Source organism: Drosophila mojavensis, unplaced genomic scaffold (genome assembly GCF_018153725.1).
Source record: "Drosophila mojavensis isolate 15081-1352.22 unplaced genomic scaffold, ASM1815372v1 contig_136, whole genome shotgun sequence".
Taxonomy (NCBI): domain Eukaryota; kingdom Metazoa; phylum Arthropoda; class Insecta; order Diptera; family Drosophilidae; genus Drosophila; species Drosophila mojavensis.
Window position 1 is genome coordinate 3,490,451 of NW_025318667.1, and position 20,207 is coordinate 3,510,657.

Consider the following 20,207-nt stretch of genomic DNA (forward strand, 5'->3'; position numbering starts at 1 on the left):
AAAAAAAAACAAAACAAAAAAACCAAAAACAAAACCAAAAAAACAAAAAACCATACAAAAAAATGTTTTTAATAAAAATATATAGACCAAAAAAAAAAGATAACAAATTCCATTGCTTTCGGCTGATCAGAAAATGGGGGTTTTCCAGAAATTTCGCTGGCTAAAGGAATCCACTTTGTGTTTATATAGGGCGTGGGCATGAAAAAGAAAGCAAATATATTTGCATACGTTTAAGTAGAAAAAGCTTTTCAAAAAGCGCGCTGCAAGTTCTTCGGCGCTGACCCATGATTTTTTGAAAACATCTAGAACAGTCTCGAAGGCAGCCAAGCATTCGGCAAGCCTGCGCTATGGAATACAACAATATTTACATAGTTAGGCACCCAAATAGCTACTGGCTCCTTATTTACATAAGAGAACAAATGCAATAATTGATTTTTTGGATCGTTTCCTTTAAAGTTCAAAGCTGGCGACAGTGTGGCAGTGCCTGCCAAAGAAAACACCACGATAAATCTACATACGGCGTTATGCAGCACTGCACTGGTCTGGCTGCTCTGCGCTGTTATTGCTGTTGACATGGCCTATCGCGGTATCGTGCTGTGATAGTCGATAGTCGTGCGTGTATATCGCTGGCTGTCAGCACTAGCAAAAGCATTTTTGCTGGAGTCTAACCATTTTATTTTAGTTAATAAAAACACATATTTCCTCTTTTTTTCGTTGTACGCGTATGTAAAGTGCTAAAAGACATTCACGCGAAAGTTGCGAGTGTATTAACGGGCCACCTCGCTGTCACAGACGCAAATTTCCTACGAAATTTCACATACTCACACATACATATATACATACACATAAACACACAGACACACACACATACACTTGCATATATAAAATTTTTTTTTTTTTTTTTTTGTCGTTCGTTTTGGCCCCCTCGTACAATAGTAAAAAGCCAACCTTGAGAAACACCCAACACAGCAGTTTTAAACCATTTCACTGATGTTCGCAAACGTTTCGTGGTAAGATTTGATGCCAAAATAAAGAAATTACCGAACAAGGAAAAGAAATGGAAAAGCAAATTTGAACAAGTTTACTGCAAACGATCTACGAAAATGTAAAACAAAGCGCAGCATGCGTTCAAATGCGGGCTAAAATTTGACTTAATTTTTTTCTTTTGTGTCAAAAAAAAAAGGCGATGGAAAAGAAACATGTAAGGTGCAGTAGTGGAAACTGGCTGCAGCTGTGTGCGTGAGTGTATGTGTACATATACACCAATGCAAAAGTGTTGGTGCTGCTGCGTTTGCATATACATATATGTACACACGTGTGCGTGTGTGTAAAGTGCATTCCAACGGGGTGAAAGAAGCGGAGCATGTAGTTGTCCCGTTGACGCTGTTGTTGTTGTTATTGTTCTATAACTGCCATTGTAGCTGGGTGATTAGTTGTCGCAGTTGTTTATCGTTTATCAGTGGCTCTGTTTATATAGAAATCGGCAATTATGAAAATAATTAATCGAACAACAGCACAGTCTGTTTATGTCTCCTACCAAGGGGGCCACCTGACACTGCTCCTCACCAGAAGCCCATGGCTGTTGTTGCTGTTGCTATTGCTGTTGTTGTTGTTGTTATCCAGCACTTGCACAAACATATGCACACGCGCACGCATTCAGTATATCGACTATCGATTCAAAATGTTAATTTCGTTATGAAAATGCGCAATATTAGCAGGCGAATGTTTCCACCCTTTAAGGTTTTATTTTTATTTATTTATTATTTTTGAAGCGAATCGCTTAGCGAAGCATAAATACCAAAGAGAGTGCAGCGAAAATCATAACAAAACAATATAGCAAGTGTGTGTTTTAACGTGTGTGTATATGTATATGTGTGTGTATATGTATATGTGTGTGTGTGTGTGCAATAACAAACGAACGAACGGAGCAACAGCAACAACAAATAACTGGACAAAAAAACAACGTTCGAAAAGAAAGTGCTTGTGCTTATGCCTTTTGCTCCGTTGGCGCCAATAAACAAATGAATACAGTTATTGTTTTTATTTTATATTTACGTCTTCAACAGATTTCGTCTATAAGTTAAAATCAAATATATATATATATATACATATATATATATATATTTATATATATATATATATATATGTATGTATATATTTGTTTATATTTTATATACATATATATATATATGTATATGCAATAACACAATAAAAGAGAACATAACCAAGAAGAAGCAGAGTTGCTGAGTGGTTAAATAGCAGCGAGCGCGCGGCGTAGCCCTTATCCCAACAACATGGACAACTTGCGGATGATGAAGGAACATCGTTCCCAGATCATAATCGGCGGCAAATATCGGGTGATACGCAAGATCGGTAAGTCGCCACATAGATGTATGTATGTTGTGTGTGTGTGTGTGTGTGTGTGTGTGTGTGTGTGTGTGTGTGTGTGTGTGTGTGTGTGTGTGTGTGTGTGTGTGTGTGTGTATCTCTATTATAAATACATATTCATTCAGGAATTTTGTTTAAGCCCAAACTCTTTTAGGTCCATTCATAGCTCAGGCCCATAACTGTTTACGTATATCTCATATAACCAATAGCCAATTCGATAGGCTCAACTGGAAGTCCTCCGCTTTCAATTGAATTAAACAAACTTTGCATAGCTGCTGCGTTCATTCGTAATCAGATACTGATTGAAATCGCATAATGTAAACACTGGGCTATCATAGCAACTGTCATTCATATGCTTTTTGTTTTTCCACCTCTTTTGTTTACAAATACATACAACTGTGCGTGTGTGTGTGTGTGTGTGTGTGTGTGTGTGTGTGAAACCATATTTATAAAAACAATAAGAGTTGTATATACAGTGGGTCTTATAGCTCGCATAACTCTATGGGCCTACTATAACCATATCAAATAGATCTTTTGTTGAAAACCGTCAAGAAAGCTTAGACCAATTAAAGCAATATGCTCTATATATACATATAGACAGAGGGCATTACGTAGTTTCATATATAGCAATGTGTGCTACAGCTGTTACTATATATATTCAGTTTTGCCTTTGTTAAATACAACTCCATGTGGCCTTCCGACCTTACCGTTCTGTCTGTTCTCCTATAGATCATTTAAATCTATAGTCTACACTTTTTATAACTATCGTAGGTTTGACTATACAGCTAATTTGCTCTATGAACTTCAATGCAAAAAACATATCAAGTTTATATATCTCGTCTATATGCTATATATAGCTATAGAAAGTCTTAAGCATTATTTCTGGATCATATATAGGCTTCGGTGCATACAAATGGTTCTACGAACTTTACCATATATATGGCTCTTTATGATATAAACTGATATGCCTGAAATATTAGCTTTATGTTTAAAAATAACTTGACATCTGTGTAGTTTCTTAATCATATAATCGTATTACATTAGCTATTTCATATCGTATTCATTTCCAGAACTACTTTATTGTGTAAACTACTCGAGCTTATTTATCGAACTGCAGCTAATACGATGCGATATAGCAGACTTATAAAGAACCTATTAAGATATAATTAAGTAAATATCGTCTTACTTTTGCTCAATGTAAACATAAAGTCTCAGATATCTGACTCAATTTAGCCACTTTATACTTGATCAGTAGCTAAACATAGATAGATGATATTTGTATTAAATAATGGCTTATTGTTTTGCAGGCAGCGGCTCCTTTGGCGACATCTATCTGGGCATGAGCATCCAGAGCGGCGAGGAGGTGGCTATCAAGATGGAGAGCGCTCATGCCCGGCATCCCCAGCTGCTGTACGAGGCGAAACTGTATCGTGTGCTGAGCGGAGGCGTTGGATTTCCGCGAATCCGTCATCATGGCAAGGAGAAGAACTTTTACACTTTGGTCATGGATCTGCTCGGGCCATCGCTGGAGGATCTGTTCAACTTTTGCACGCGCCACTTTACCATTAAGACCGTACTGATGCTGGTCGACCAGATGATCGGCCGTCTAGAGTATATACATCTCAAGTGTTTCATTCATCGCGACATCAAGCCGGACAACTTTCTGATGGGCATCGGACGGCATTGCAACAAGCTGTTCCTCATTGACTTTGGCCTGGCCAAGAAATATCGCGACGCCCACAGTCGCCTGCATATATCGTATCGCGAGGAGAAGAACCTAACGGGCACAGCCCGCTATGCCTCGATCAATGCCCATTTGGGCATCGAGCAGTCCCGTCGCGACGACATGGAGTCGCTTGGCTATGTGATGATGTACTTCAATCGGGGCGTGCTGCCCTGGCAGGGCATGAAGGCCAACAATAAGCAGCAGAAATATGATAAAATCTCTGAGAAAAAGATGTCCACGCCCATCGAGGTGCTCTGCAAGGGCTCACCGGCCGAGTTCTCCATGTACTTGAACTATTGTCGTAGCTTGCGTTTCGATGAACAGCCCGACTACATGTACCTACGTCAATTGTTCCGGTTAGTTGCCAGCCGTACGGCTCCCTTTAACTGTTTCGATGTCTGCTTAAGCTCGACTCTACTCGAGGAGATTTGAGAACGAGTCTATTCGCTTGGCTTGGAGTCAGATTATATAGACATGAATAGTAATCTAGCTTAAGATTTGATTGACTTAAGCGATCAGCTTAGTTCAATGGCTTTTCAAGTATTGTAGTCTTGAGGATTCTAGGGAGCATTAGGAATACTATGAGAACAAAGTGAAATGTCTCAGACAAAAGCTGGCATTATCAGACAAAGAAATCGATATGATATGATAGATACGCAAATAGTTAAGCTATGAGTGGCTAAGAGTAGAAATAAGTGGGATTGTAAGATAAGTACGTGATAGATGAATGCACCAATAAAGAGATATAAAGGAATATCAAATAGCAGATAGATGGTAGAAAGATTCATGAATATGGACAGATAAGCTATCAGTGATGTATAAAGAATAGACGATAGATAGAATGTTAAGGAAGTGTATCTATGGATAGACCAGGATAAAGTCAGCGAAATATCTGAATATATATGGGTAGCTCAGAACATTTGGATGGATGGATATATATTGATAGATAGCCAGATATAGATATAGCTATGGATAGAAATTAAGTAATGTATGTAGCATATATTAACGGTTAGATATAATGTGTATAGATACACAGAGATATGGGTAAATAGTTATCTATACATCAGTCGATCGCTATACAAAAATAAATTTCAAATATTTCTTTTCGTTCTCCTTTCTCTTGATGATACGCTTAGCATTTTGTTCCGAACGCTGAACCATCAGTATGACTACATCTATGACTGGACAATGCTGAAGCAGAAGACCCACCAGGGTCAGCCGAATCCCGCCTTGATGCTGGAACAGTTGGAGCCACGCAACGATCGCGATAAGGAGAAAGAGAAACCGAACTGCAAACCTCCCATCACCGAGTAATTCAGCTGAAAGGCAGATAAATAATAATAATAATAATGCAAATGCAAATACAAATAAAACAAATAATTGGGTGGCAAGCGTTAAAAACAAACAGCAGCAGAATGAATAACACAAAATGAATTGAAATTGAAATTGAAATGGAGTAAACAAATAAGCATAAAGATGAAATGAAAGATGTGGAACGGAGGAGGAGACGGATGTGGAAGCGGAAGCGGAAGCTAGGATGTTTCTTATTATTAATTTAAATTCAATACTAAACATTTAAGACGATGACGAAAACAAAACAAACATTAAGATGAAAGATATATTTAAATGGATTTCACACTCACACACACACACACATATATACACACACGCCAATTTTCATATATATAAATACACACACACACACACAAAAGAGCAAAACACTTAGCCTAATAAAAGCAAAAACAAAACTATATATATGTATATGTATGTATATGTATATGTATATAAGTATACATATAAGTATATATATATATATATATATGATATATGCAAAAATATATATTATATATGTATATAATGCAATACACACACATACATATACACACATTCAAATGTTTCTCGCGTGTAAAAATATGCATACAGAAATGTTTATATATATATGTATATAAACATTTTTATATACATAAATTGGTATTGATTTCACTTTAATAAAAATATGAAATAAATAGAAAAAACAGACATCAAACGCAATAAAAATCTGAATAAATAAAACATGCGAGCAAGGCCAAGCGAGAGAGGAGAAATATATAGAAACAAAAACCATAAAAAAAAAAAAAAAAAGAAAAGTAATTAAAAAAAAAAAAAAAACCAACAAACAAAACTGCAAATAAATGTTTGCATTGTAAGCCGTAATAATTATAAACGATAACTTATATTTAATTTTTTGAATTACATCAATAAATATGTTGAAATTAAAATTAAAGTGTAATTTCTTTACTTTTCTTTTTTAACTGTATTGGAAATTGGGATTAAATTGCAGATATAAAGGAACAGGATAGGATGGATCTCTTTATATAGTGATAGCATATATGGATGGAGAGATGAATAGGTCGATAGTTAGACAGAAAGAAATTTGGATATGAGACGCATCAATGGATGGATAGATAGATCAATACACAGATAATAGAGTAGATATGGCGTAGTACTTATATAGAGAGATATATATAGGATTAAAAGATAGATTCATAGAATGATCTGTAAAATGAGATATATATAGGATAATAAAGTACATGGGGCGTAGTACTTATATAGACAGATATAGGAATGAATGATAGATTCGTAGAATGATCTCTAAATTGAGATAGATATAGGGTAGATGATTGAGATCATTTCAGATGTAGACAGAATACAATTAAGATATAGAACCCATCTGGTCTATAGAATGGATGGGTAGATAAAAGAGTGAATTACATGAATACAGTCTGCTATATAGGTTAGTTGATGAAAAATTCCAGCTAATCCATTTTACCTATAAATTTACAAGCAACTGAATCTATATTTCGTACTACTTCAAATTGTGGCCTGATTCGTAAATCGTATTGCATTGAAATGGAATCTACTATAACAGAGCTGAAGATATAGTATTTTTATTTCCAGTAAGCTCCTTAGCTGTACGTACCTATTCGTTTTTATCAACAAACAATGCAAGATTTCGAGTGCCAATAACATAAACATGCGATTGTAAAGTTGATTCATATGAAAAGTTGATTCTGCTGTTTACCAAATCTGAATCTAAAGTTTGTTTTCGTTTAATTGACAAACATGTGTCTCAGGTAGTGTCTCCAGCCTAGACGGCGGTGCCCAATTGTCGTCGTAGCGTCGTCAGCCAATCAAACATAAACAAATACGGGCCAGCGGCAACGAAGTAGCTATATCTCATCTTTCTATAGCTGACGAAAGATCGAATAACTAGCTATCTGGCTCATCAACTGGATCGAGAATATGTACATATATATAGCTTAATGTTGTGGATGAGATTGACTTGTAATAAAAGAGTGGAAAGAGCAGTCACACATACATATATATCTTTCTTGTTACCAGGCGTTGCTCGGTCTCTCATATTTGCTGCGATTTTCTGTAGAAATCTCTAGCTATATAGACCCAATAAACAGAACAGCTCAATTAGTATTATTTATATAGTTGGTTTGTAAGCCGTTGAGTCAATCAATCAGTCAGCCAATCAACATTCGATATAAATAATAAGCTCTGCACCATTGTTTCAATCAGTTTTCGCTTTTTCTAGGCATTAAACCAATCAGCCCATCTATTAGTCAGTCAGCCCAGTCTATAAGCTAGTCTATAGCTAATCAGCCAATCTGTGAATCAACCTGAATGGTGAATAAACAATTCACAATTGTTTTCTCAATCAATCTATCATGGAATTGTTTTCAACTTCAACTCAACTTCAAGTTTTTTAATCGAATCTGAAATGGAAAATATTTCGTGCATTTTTTTTGGGGACTTTTTTTTTGTTTGTAATTTTCTTGTTGTTTGTTTTTATTTGTAAACTTTCTCATAATAATAGATTACAATATTACAATTGTTTGTTATATTACATACTCGTATGCTTAATGCATAAATTTTTAATTGTATTTATTCATAATTTATATAATTTTTTTTATTTTTTTTATTTTTTAAGATTTTTTTTCTTTTAAATTATTATTATGTATTATTATTATTATTGATCTTGCTTTTGTTTTCAGTTCAGAACAAAAAAAAAATAATTGTGGGAAGATGAAAATTTCGAAATATTATGAAATTATAATTTGCGCAGTGTTTTTTTTTTTTTTATTTGTTGTTAAACAAATGGGTTTCTTTTTCACGTTTTTGGATTTACAATTGGTTTAACATGGAGTAGAATGTGTAAAATACATACATATATATATAAATATATATATATATTTTGTATAATTTTGTATAATTTTTGATTTTATGATTTTTTATTGCTATTGCGGATAAAACGAAGAATTTTTTTGTGCTCGTCCTTAAAGACTTAAGAAAATAAGGAAAACGTTACAAAAATGAGAAAAGGCGAACTCGATGCAGTGTCAAATGTGTGGTGGGTGTGGGTTAGTAGGGCTGAGGAGTGTGTGTGTGTGTGAGTGGGGCGGGTTGTAATTGTGCACCTGATTAGACGAACGTTTAATACAATTTCTCTTTTTTTTTGTTTTTTTTTTTTCTTCTTTTGTTTTGTTTGCAGTTAATTTTGTGTAACTTAAGCGATTGCAACGGAGGTAAGAAGAAAATAAACATCTTCTGCGCTTCAAATTTGTTTGTGTTAGCTAATACAACTAATTGTGTGTGTGTGTGTGTGTGAGTGTGAATGAGTGTTTATGATATACTACAATATATATATGTATATATAGACACCAATACATATACATATATATATCTTCACATGTATATATATATACATATATATACGCATATCAATATATAATTATATACATATATATGCCGGTTCTGGGTCTAGTCTCTGATAACAGACCCAACTATAGCATTGATAGCAACTATATAGAATATATATGTATATACATATGCATATGTATATATAAATGTGTGTGTTCTCGTGTGCATTGCAGGAGCTGTGTCCTGATGGGGGAAAACAGAGCGGGGAAGGGGGAGTTCTATCTCTGTGTGTAACATTAAATTCTATATACATATAATAGCTGCTGCCCTTGCACTTGTTATAAAAATAAACTATATACATATATATGTATGTACATATATGTATATATCACATATATATATATACAAATATATGTATATACACATATATATATATTACAAATTGTTGTTGTTGCTGTTGTTGTTGTTGTTATATATGCATATCTCTCTCATCTACTAATCCTGGTTAGCTCGTCCTGCAATGCAGCCAGTGCCGTTTTTTTTTTTTTTATCTTTCATTTTTTTTTGCTTTTGTTTTCTTGTTGTTGTTTATTCGATTATAGTTTTTTTTTTTTGTTTTTGTTTTTTTTTAATTTTTATTTTTTTTTTTTTTTGCTGTTTTACTTGTTTTCCTTTATATTTTGATGTGTTATTCTGTTGCTGCTATTATAATCGCTCTGAACGAGCATCGTTTAGTCGGGCAATGTGTTTGGCTTGCTGCCGCTCTGCTTCTCCTTGTCACGTTCGGCACGCTGCTCCGGCGTCAGCATATTATCCGCGCTCTGCTGCTGATTCTGATGGGTCTTTTGCTTCAGCATTGTCCAGTCATAGATATAATCATATTGATGGTTCAACGTACGGAACAAAATGCTGTCAAATCGAAAACAAATCAAATCAATTAATGCATTTCATTGCCAGACAGACAGACAGACAGATAGAGAGAGAGAGAGAGAGAGAGAGAGTGAGAGAGAGAATGTGTTTGACAATCACTTACCGGAACAATTGACGCAAATACATGTAATCGGGCGCCTCCTCAAAGCGCAAACTGCGGCAGTAATTCAAATACATTGAAAATTCAGCCGGATACCCCTTGCAGAGCACCTCAATGGGCGTGGACATTTTCTTCTCAGAGATTTTATCATATTTCTGCTTCTTGTTGGTCGCCTTCATGCCCTGCCAGGGCAGCACGCCGCGATTGAAGTACATCATCACATAGCCAAGCGACTCCATGTCGTCGCGACGGGACTGCTCGATGCCAACATGGGCATTGATCGAGGCATAGCGTGCTGTGCCAGTCAAGTTCTTCTCCTCACGGTATGGTATATGTATGCGCTTATGAGGATCACGGAATTTCTTGGCCAGGCCAAAGTCAATGAGGAACAGCTTGTTGCAATGCCGTCCGATGCCCATGAGAAAGTTGTCCGGCTTGATGTCGCGATGAATGAAGCACTTGTTGTGCACATACTCCAAACGGCCGATCATCTGATCGACCAGCATTAACACCGTCTTAATGGTAAAGTGACGTGTGCAAAAATTAAAAAGATCCTCGAGCGAGGGTCCCAACAGATCCATAACCAATATATTAAAGTTCTTCTCATTGCCATAGTATCGAATGCGCGGAATGCCCACGCCGCCGCTGAGGACGCGATAGAGCTTGTACTCGTAGAGTAGCTGCGGATGGCGGGCATTGGTTGCCTCCATCTTGATAGCGACCTCCTCGCCGCATTGCATGCTCATGCCCAGATAGATGTCGCCAAAGGAGCCACTTCCTAAAGTTAAATGTCAATTTAAAATTTACATAGTACAATTTTCAATTCGAAATTCACAACTTTCATAGCACAAATCACAAAAACAGAAATGCAGAAATTCACAAAATACACAAAATCAAAATCAAAAATCCAGGCGAGCTGCATTTGGCCCTGACCCTCGAAAAAAAAAATGGGGCAACTGCTGCTAAATATCTAAATGGATGGTTGGCTGCACTTACCTATTTTACGTATGATTCTGTATTTTTCGCCCACGACTATCCCGGAACGATGGTTCGTCATCTTGATGAGCTTGTCCATTGCAAACGTTGATGGCTAAACTGCTGCTCGAGGGGTTAGGGGGACGACGATGGCTGGCAATATTGGATTTATGAAAATTTGTAATAAACTGAGTTGTGTGTAACGTGCGCGTGCTATTTAATTTTACACTGGCTGTACTGTTAGAGTCGCAGTATGCCTTTGCCTGCGCGCTGCTCAATTCGTTTTATGTTGCTTTTTACTATCTGTCGAAATCTTTATAAATTTCTTTAGACAAGACCAATGTTAGTGATGGGACTCTGTGACAATAACAGACGGACACAAACAGCTGTTATCGGCAACGACCTTGCGTTTCGTGAGTTATCGCACAATGAATTAGCATATGCAACCAACAAATGCACGAATGCATGAATGCCGATATTTCTTGATGCTGGTATAGATGCGAAGCGTTTATATTTCTGGTATACAAAAAATTTTCGAACTTAAAATAAAAGATCGTGCAATCTGACGTATACAAGTATTATTGCTATATGCTTCCAAAGTAATTGTTATTATTGTTGTGTTCATTTCAGTGTGCTACACTTGTGAAGACCAAATAATCGGTTAGGCAGGTGAAAAATATCGATACTTTCTTTAGTCACCTGCGATTGATTTGAGCTCGTGCCTTGCAATAAAGCTAAAATTTTAATGTGTAATCATTAAAATAGATTGTCACATATATTTGTAGAAATATGATAATTTTGTCATAATTGATAGTCGTGGATGGCACACATACAAATGGCATTAGATACTGCAAATTAATCGTTTAGGGCACATTGCACGATCGATATTTATTTTTGTTAGAATATGGAGGTATTTAGCGTTTGAAAAATACTAAATTTAAATCAGCCGTTTACCAGGTATTATAAATATGTTGTAAATGCCACTAAAATGCACAATGCAATACTTCAAACTTGTCAAAAGAAATCAATAATATTAATTGTAAGGCTTGTACGGGGGTCTAATGAATATACATAGATGTCTTTCGAAGGGGTAATTCAATAAATATTCTAAGACGCAAGGGGCAAAAAAAAAAATAAATAAATAAAAATCGAAGTTTATAGCTCTTGATCTGCTATTATTTGATAAATATATCCAGTACATATATGTATGTATATAAGTATTTACTGGGATCCAAGCTCTGTGGTAGCATTGACATTGCTCAACACTGTTTGGCTTAGAGGTGCTTAACCCTTAAGTTTTGCCCTGGGCTAAAAGAGAACAGCATGAATTGTAATTCTATTTATACAAATTTTGTTTATTTACTGCAGAGTCTCGATTTCTAGATTAGTTAAATGCAATTTGAATTAGAGGCCAGTGTTGGGCAGTGCTTGATCAAACAAAATATGCAGCCAGTTGTGCCATTTTATCCTTTGGCGGGCGTCCACCATGTCGTCCGCCACGTGCGTTGCCAGCGCCAGGGCCGGCAGCGCCGCCGCCGCCGCCACGCGAGGGGCCGCCACTGCGCACCTGACGCGAGGCGACCGCCCGATGCTTCTCAACCAGATGGGCAAATTCGCTAGAACAGAAAACGCAGCCGCTCTTCTCCTCGCTGCCATCTTTGAATTTCGATTTATCCGATTTGTAGACCACATTCACCAGCTGTGCTCCACACTCGCTGCACTTGTTCTCTGTCAGGAAGAGAAATCACAATTATAATTTAATTTCAGTTTGCACAGATGTGGCTAATGCATTAGCCATTGCTGAAGCTCACCTTCGACTGTTATTTTGGTGGCACCTTTGAAGCAATTGATGATCACATCACAGCGATTGCAGCCCAGCTTCCAGGTGGGCGACAGTGTGCTATCGAGTACCAGTACGCCCGTCTCGCACTCCACGCAACTGGATATGCCCAGCGTGTTGAGCGAGTGCGGGCAGGTGGGATGCGTACAGGTGTTGCAACCGCCGAATTTCGGCATATCCCTGAACGGCGGATGATTGTAGCAATACGGGCAGAACGCGAACGAGCGACCCTTCACGCCCGTCGAGAACGCCAGCAGACCAAAATCATCCAGGGGACACTTGAATTCCCGATACACCTTCACATTGCCATTGGGCAGCGTATAGTTGTCCTCGCAGTGCGAGCAGTACAGGCGAGCGGGCTTCGTCTGCGAAAGAGATGGCAATAGAAAAGTCAGTTGTCAATCAATTTGAATGGATGAAATATGTCTAAATTAAGTAGAGGTGGCTATGGCTAGTCTGCCAGGCTTGTTCTGTTCTATAGTTCTCTAGTTATCTTTAACTATAGCTACATATCGTTCACTACATATAATACATATATTCACGTTTCATAGCGTACTCTATGTCTATATTTATAGGTTAATCTTTGACCATGGCTATTAATGTAAACTATCTATCTATCATTTATGATAAATCTTAGCGATATGTGTTGTACACACGATTATAAAATCATCCGCTCTCTATCATCTACTAACCTTTTGTCATCTACCATCCAAATCTCCCCATACATAGATGCTCTCTCTGTCTCTCTATCTACATTCATACATATATCTTTGTCTATATCTATATCTATATCTATATCCAAAATCATTGATCTACCATCCGTCACCCAGAATACATTGCTCTATCTCTCTCCCTCCTTGTCTCTCAATTCATATCACTGCACATCTCCATGCCTATAGCTTTTTCTTATCTGTTCCAAGTCTAAACTTATTAATTGATTCCTATATTTTACCCATATACCTTTTCTTATCCTATCTCTATTTATAATATCATACATATCACATATACCCCTCTTTCTCTTTCTATCAGCTCTGCATATTTCTCTCCCTTTCTACATAACTACATATTTATGTCTATCGCTTTTTTTTCAAATTTTTTCTATATCAGTAACCATAGTTCATCGTACCCAGACATCTTATCCAGAAATATATCGTTGCTTATTCTTACGCATCTCTACATCTATCGCTTATTGATATCCATATTCATTCATCTCATCTCAACTCTCTACTATCATCCTATCTCTATCTCTGTCTACACACACACACAATTCTTTATCTCTGATATATAATCATTCCTATAGCCAGCATGTTATTATTCTACCCCTCTCTCTCTTTCTCGTACTTCATCAGCAAATTATGCATTATATACACACATATATGCATACATCTTCTATATATACACACATATATATATATATATATACCTGTATATACTTCATGTATCTACGACATTTGCCGCATCGTGAATGCGCTTTTCCCGACTCGGCCAGCGGCGAAAAGGACGACTCGAAGAGCATATCCATGCTGGCGATGTTCTGCACAAAATAGACGAATTTCAGCTTAAAGATTTTGATGGCATGTCGCAGGACATCATTGAAGTCCGCCGATCCTTTGGCAATGAGCGTGAGCATGCGCTCAACTTCGGAGCGCATCGTGGGCAGCACCAACTCCGGATCGATCTTCTGATAGCCGTGCACCAGGACAATGCCCAATGTTGTCGGTATCAGCTTGCGGCCAGTCTCGATCTTCACGTAGTTGCGCTGACAGATGTTGTTAATGTGCACGGGTATGGAGGCATCGGTGCCGATGCCGTGCTGTTCCATTAACGTGATCAGCTCCGCTTCCGTGAGATAGTCGGGCGGACCGGTTTGGCTTTCGGCCAGACGCACATCAGTGATGGGCACCTGTGTGCCCTGAACGAACGGCGGCATTGCCTCATCCTTGCCGAAGGCCTGCCAGGTCATGACTTTGGTGAAGCCCGCATCCAGCAGGACATTCGCCGTGCACGTGAACGTCTCGAGGCCAACTTTCAGCTTGGCCGTCGTCGTGCGATACTTCAGATCACGCGATATGGTGCCCATAAAGTGACGGCAAATGAACTCGTACACCCGCCAGGTGTCACGATCGAAGTCGTTGCGATGGCCCAGTTTCATGGGCGTTATCGGCGGATGGTCGCCCGCATCTTTGCCCTTGCGCGGTGTTTGAAAATCGCTCGAAATGGCGCGAGCCTCGTCGCCGAAATCGCCCGACGGCTGCAGCAGCCGCAGCACGGCGTGCAGATCAAAGTTCTCCGGATACTGATTGGTCTCTGTGCGCGGATAGCTGATGTAGCCCTGAGTATATAGGCGCTCCGCAATTTGCATGGCCTGAAACGGACCAATGCCCAGGCCGGAGCTGCAGATTCGCATCAGCTCAACGGTGTTCAAGGCCTGCGGCTTGCTCTTAAATGACTCCTTGCTACTGACGCTCTCCACGCTAGAGGGAGAGAGAGAGAGATAGAGAGGGAGATTATGTAAGTGAAAGATGAAAATAGAGGCTTCACTTACGTCGCCTCCTTGTGCTCCTTCACGCGATTCAGCAGCATTATGGCAATGTTCTTTTTGAAGACACGCCCGCGCGCCCACTCGAGCGTCACCTCCGGCTGGCCGGCCACCAGTTGCAAATACCAAAAGGTTTCGGGCTTAAACAATTGTATATCGTCGTGTCGCTTCACACAGAAGCCCAAAGTTGGCGTCTGACAGGGGCCGTAGGAGATGAGCGACGAGTCCAGATCGCCGTAGCGACCCTGAAAGAATTTCGTTTGAAAGCGCGTAAAGGCACAGCCGATACGCAAATCCAGCTCCTGCCGTGCATCCACAGATTTGGCCTCGTTCTTATTGGGATGCCCCAGCGACTCCATCGCACCCTTGATATCCTTGTCCGTGATGGCCGAGAAGTGCGCCCGATACGTCACAAATGTGCTGTACACATTGTGTATGACGTGCTGCACTGCATCCATAACTTCGAAACAGATGTTTTCGCCCTCCTTGTCGCAGTCGAGCCACAAGACCAGATAGTCACAGCCGCGCGCCTCATGCGCCAAAAACGAACGCATCTGCTGCTTGGGATTGCATTCCTTTTTCTCTGTTGGACAATCGAACAGCTGCACGGGATCCACTTTATCCCACGAGGTATATTTGCTAATAAAATCGAGCGACATCACATGGCCGCAGACCGAGGTCATGCGGAAGTGTACGTTTCCCTCGTTGCGAAAGGGTCCGGTCCATTCGTGAGTGGAGCAACCGTTGTTCCCTGTCCATAGAGAGGGTATATTATATGAATATATGTATGTGTATATATTGGTAAATCTGTATAGATGAGCAGGTGCTTAGATTGTCAGACATTAGGCAGTGCCAAGCTCTTCAGTTGATCAATCCGCGCACCTCACATCAATCAGATTAACAGTTATATTGTTATTATTTAACGTCTCTAACCTCGCTTTGCCGTGCAGCGTCCATTGGAGAGAATGCCGGCGAGGGACGCAGCCAGCGAAGGCTTTTCGGCCACCATCAGTACGCTCTTCATGGCCTAAATGTGTTGATGATGACACCTATTACTACTATTTCTGCTCCACCTCCTCCTGCTCTTTCTCTAGCTTGCTCTCACTTGTGCTCACGCTCGCTGTCTTTGCACAATGGGAGATGATTCTTGTTTTTAGCGACACTTTCATAGATTAATCTACATGTGTATGCGTATATGTGAGTCTGTGTGTGTTTGGGTGTATGCGTCTGTGTGGAAGCTGCTGCCGGTCTTTTTCCCTATTTGATTGTGTTGCCGTAAATACTTGTATTGCCGTGCCTTATTGTACTTGATTGCAATACGCGTTAAAGCGGAGGCGTTCAACTCTAATACAAAGTTTATATTAGGTAAATAAATATAAACGCTAAAGGTATTTGCAAAAAAACCGTGTAGCCTTGGTTTGTGTTGGTGGTGCGCAAAAAATTAAAGAAACACTAAAAATAGGGATGTAAGTATCGTATCGATAGTCTCGTTGTGTGCAATAAGCCGATTAGGGCACGGCAGTATGCCTATTTACATATCGATCTTCAAGCCAATCATCGGTATTGCCCAACACCAAAAGTTGAATTCGAATTTTATTTGAATATTTTTAGATATACAAGTGTACCGCCTTTTATATTTAATTAGCTCATCATTCAATGAGCATCTTTTTTTTTTTATATAATTGAGCATTTTCAAAATAAGTATTAAGCTGTGAATAAAAAATAATGTCAATGAATACATGTCTCTAAATATAATAAGTACGATATAAGTTATATATTTATATTTAATATTAAGTTCTGATTGTGTACGGCAGCTTTTCAAAATGGCAGCTTTAAATTTAAAACTGTTAACAAGATAATTAACGAGTTTGCCAGCACTGCCGCTGACAAATTTCAAATCACGCGCCAAGTATGGCAGCGCTGCAACAGAAACATCCACCCAGCGCACCGGGAGTCGTCTCCCACACAAACGTTAAAGCCTATGTACATAAGCACACTCGCACACATAAACATTTAAAAAACACGCACGCAGACACTTGCTCAGCCGACTTGCGATGCAGGCAGCGCAGCCACCGCTACAAAGCCCGATGCTCAGTCGAGTTTTGGCCGTGAACGTGTTCAGTTACGTGTCGCTGTTTCGTCGTCGTCCGTTTTCTGTTTTGCCGCTGTGTTTGTCCGTCGCGGTCGTCGTCACCGTCGTGTATGTTTACGTTTGTATGTGTGTGCCTCTGCGTCTGAGTGTACGTTTTTTGTTGTTTTTTTGTTGTTGTATGTTTGTGTTATTTTTTTTGGCGACGGTTAGCAAAATAATTTTGAACGCAGCTACATATTTATAAATATATGAAAGCACACATACATAGATATATATGTTTAAATATTGTACAAGAAAAGTTCGTGTCATTAATATATATAAACATACACACACACTACTTTTTTGTTTTTGGCCAAGAAATGAGTAGCAAAGCGTAGCGCAGCAGCAGCAGCCGCTGTAAAGTAAAAGCAGAAATTGAGAGTTTTTGTCGCAACAACAAAAGCTACAACAACAACACACCTACGCAACACTAGCAACACCGGCAGCATAAGCCGTTTTTTTTTTTTTTTTTTTTTGGTTTGTTGTCGCCGCCGCCGCCGCCGCCTCCTCCTCCTCCTCCTCCTCCTCCTCCTTCTCCTTCCTTTGCATGCCGTCGCTTTCTTTTGCGTGCCAATGCATTGCCTCCCCCTCGCACTAAAGCGCGCTCTGTTGGCGCCGTTTTGCAATCGTCTCTCAGTTTCTACTCCTTGGTTTATTTAATTTTATTTATTTTATTTTAAATTTCACCAGTGTTTGTGAATGAATTTGACAAACACTGTGGTGCTTTAACAATGTCTATTTTTGTTGTATATACTTATGTACTTACGTACATGTATGTATGTAAATATGTATATTCAAATTGTGGTTAGAAACTTGTCCTAAATTCGCTTAAAAACAAAATTTACCCAAAAAAAAACTTGTTTTCTGAGCTTTGCATTGTTATTGTTTACTTGCCGTTTCTCAAGCTCTAAAGTTGATTAGCCATTGCTGTTGTTGCGGTTCTATTAATGAACAGAACAATGGCTTAAGCTTAGCTTGAGTCTCTTTGTCTCTGTCTCTTTCTCTTTTGGAGTGTCTATTCTACGAGAGCGAGTGTAAAATCTGCCATCATTCACGGTTTGCTCCGTTCTGCTTCTTCCCCATTTACTATGGGTGCTTGGTTCTCTCGCACTCTCTTGCTCTCTGTTGTTCTCTCGTTCCGATGCAGCCAGAAACAGAGTTGAAGGCCTTTTTTGCATATGGCAATGTTATTAACAATCACCAACAACTCGACCCTAGACAGCTTTAACGTAAAAACCAAAAAATACAGGTTTCTGTAAAAGTTGTTGATTTCTTTTTATTGGTATTTACTATAAATATACACACTCACACGCACGCTCGCACGAATGTGCATACATGTTTCGTATGTATATATGTGTTTGCTGTTCAGCTTTTGGTGCTGTGACGTCATGTCTGCTCTGTGGAAACTGACAAATTTTTAATGCAATAACATTAACAAAAAGAAATACCTATAAAAAAATCGAAAGCTTGGCCAACAAACAGAAACAGAAAACCGTTGGCGCAGGCGCCGCTGCTGCCCATAACGCACATTGCAAGAAGAAGGAGAGAAGCAGATAGGGGCAGCAAGCGAGCGAGCGAGGAAGCGCTATTGATCAACAACAGCAAAAGCTGCGCTGAGCTGGGCTTGAAAGCTGCTCTCATACAAACTAGCACATACACATTAAAACACGTACACCAATACCTTACTCGCACGCTCACACACAGATGTGTTTGCTTGTCTAGTTGGCGCTCTCGCGCTTATATGTATGACTTTTGTATGCGTTGTAAATGCACAACTCTTTTTCTCTCACTCCCTCTCACGCTCCAATATTTACTCTCACACAGAATGACGCGAGGAAAGTTAATACAAAAATAATTAAGCTGTAATTGCAAAACAAACAAACCAAAAAGCAAAAAGAAAACAAAACAAAAACAAACGATGAATTTGCTTAAAACAAAAACTACTCCCGTTACGAAAATGTCGAAAATTAAAAGAAATTAGCCATAGTGCATTGATAAAGTCAAAAAGCAAAACGGAGCAAGCAAAAAATATTAATAATAATAACTGAAACAACAGCGTTCAGATAGCAACAGCAAACAACAAGCAACAACAACAGCAACAAGACGGCCACAAAATGTTGGACACGTTAAGCAAAGCAACAACGAGAATTCGACTCAAAAGGCAGCAGCAACAAAAACAGCCAAAACCAACAACAACAATAACTACGACAAGATCAACAATAACAACAGCTCGGCAACATTGTTGGCTATGGAGCTTCGCGTTTTTGGCTGCATTTTGCGTTCAGGTAAGCAACACAGTTCCTTTATGTTTAGATACAATGTTTACAGGCTGAAACACATGAATATTCAGTCTTATTAGAATGGGCCTATGTCTGGTTTAAACACATTTTATATACACAACTATATGTATACATATATACGTATATGCACATAATCACTTAACATTGTGCAATATTTAGAATGTTCTAGTTTTATTGTTGGTTTTAAACTACGCACTGAGGGTTTAACTAGCTGCTGAGCAACATTAAACTCTAGCAACATAGGGCCTGGCAGCAAGAAGAACAGCATGCACATAAGAGACGCGAAAAATCACAGTTGCACTTGATGCGTTCTCATGCTGGTCTCTTGTCCTTGTTGTTGTTGTTGCGGCTGCCGTTATTATTGTTGTTAGTGGAGGAGCGCATATTTCCCATGTTAATTCAATTCAATTTTTGATTTTTTTTTTTTTTTTTTTTCGTTTCGTATTGCGTTTTATGTTCGTTGTTGTTGATTTATTTTTATGCTACTTGCAAAACTTGTCTTCTAGCCGCGCGTAGCGTATAGCGGGTGTTGTTTAGTGTGAAAGAGTTTGCGAGTAGGAGGGGGGGTGGGGTATTTTCGGTATTGTTT

General features: G+C 38.8%; 4 protein-coding genes and 1 long non-coding RNA gene across 7 annotated transcripts in view; 3 read left to right on the forward strand and 2 right to left on the reverse strand.

Moving 5' to 3' along the window:
* The first annotated feature begins 26 nt into the window (after nt 1–26).
* Nucleotides 27–6,377, forward strand: LOC122757909. Its single transcript, XR_006358102.1, has 2 exons — nt 27–722; nt 6,124–6,377. It is a non-coding gene; the product is annotated as an uncharacterized LOC122757909 (long non-coding RNA).
* LOC6585412 (casein kinase I) lies at nt 2,221–5,716 on the forward strand. Its single transcript, XM_002011007.4, has 3 exons — nt 2,221–2,373; nt 3,696–4,470; nt 5,251–5,716. The coding sequence occupies exons 1-3, from the start codon at nt 2,295–2,297 to the stop codon at nt 5,426–5,428; spliced, it is 1,032 nt and encodes a 343-aa protein (XP_002011043.1). The 5' UTR covers nt 2,221–2,294; the 3' UTR covers nt 5,429–5,716.
* A 3,064-nt stretch (nt 6,378–9,441) lies between the features above and the next one.
* LOC6585411 (casein kinase I) lies at nt 9,442–11,184 on the reverse strand. The gene is made up of 3 exons (XM_002011006.4): nt 10,830–11,184; nt 9,837–10,611; nt 9,442–9,712 (listed from the first exon to the last, which is right to left on the reverse strand). The coding sequence occupies exons 1-3, from the start codon at nt 10,906–10,908 to the stop codon at nt 9,535–9,537; spliced, it is 1,032 nt and encodes a 343-aa protein (XP_002011042.1). The 5' UTR covers nt 10,909–11,184; the 3' UTR covers nt 9,442–9,534.
* Nucleotides 11,185–12,142: 958 nt separating this feature from the next.
* Nucleotides 12,143–16,638, reverse strand: LOC6585410 (DNA topoisomerase 3-beta). Its single transcript, XM_002011005.4, has 5 exons — nt 16,121–16,638; nt 15,194–15,938; nt 14,072–15,122; nt 12,620–13,013; nt 12,143–12,536 (listed from the first exon to the last, which is right to left on the reverse strand). Exons 1-5 carry the CDS (start codon nt 16,209–16,211, stop codon nt 12,241–12,243), a joined length of 2,577 nt encoding a protein of 858 aa, XP_002011041.1. The 5' UTR covers nt 16,212–16,638; the 3' UTR covers nt 12,143–12,240.
* A 635-nt stretch (nt 16,639–17,273) lies between these two features.
* LOC6585407 (tyrosine-protein phosphatase 10D) overlaps nt 17,274–20,207 on the forward strand; it is a 68,371-nt gene continuing 65,437 nt past the window's right edge. For all 3 annotated transcript variants that reach the window (XM_032732723.2, XM_032732725.2, XM_032732722.2), the window contains exons 1-2: nt 17,274–17,427; nt 19,143–19,603. In XM_032732723.2, the coding sequence (XP_032588614.1) occupies nt 19,433–19,603 (171 nt within the window). In that variant the 5' untranslated portion in view covers nt 17,274–17,427; nt 19,143–19,432. The remainder of the gene's footprint in view (nt 17,428–19,142; nt 19,604–20,207) is intronic.

Bases quoted from the DNA above. Each gene is read 5' to 3' on its own strand.
- LOC6585411 (XM_002011006.4), bottom strand. From the start codon at position 10,908: ATGGACAAGCTCATCAAGATGACGAACCATCGTTCCGGGATAGTCGTG. The intron at 10,612-10,829 runs GTAAGTGCAGCC...ATTTAACTTTAG, and splicing joins CAGAATCATACGTAAAATAG to GAAGTGGCTCCTTTGGCGAC. The intron at 9,713-9,836 runs GTAAGTGATTGT...TCGATTTGACAG, and splicing joins TATTTGCGTCAATTGTTCCG to CATTTTGTTCCGTACGTTGA.
- LOC6585412 (XM_002011007.4), top strand. From the start codon at position 2,295: ATGGACAACTTGCGGATGATGAAGGAACATCGTTCCCAGATCATAATC. The intron at 2,374-3,695 runs GTAAGTCGCCAC...ATTGTTTTGCAG, and splicing joins TCGGGTGATACGCAAGATCG to GCAGCGGCTCCTTTGGCGAC. The intron at 4,471-5,250 runs GTTAGTTGCCAG...TGATACGCTTAG, and splicing joins TACCTACGTCAATTGTTCCG to CATTTTGTTCCGAACGCTGA.
- LOC6585410 (XM_002011005.4), bottom strand. From the start codon at position 16,211: ATGAAGAGCGTACTGATGGTGGCCGAAAAGCCTTCGCTGGCTGCGTCC. The intron at 15,939-16,120 runs GTTAGAGACGTT...CTCTATGGACAG, and splicing joins ACGCTGCACGGCAAAGCGAG to GGAACAACGGTTGCTCCACT. The intron at 12,537-12,619 runs GTGAGCTTCAGC...TCTTCCTGACAG, and splicing joins CACCAAAATAACAGTCGAAG to AGAACAAGTGCAGCGAGTGT.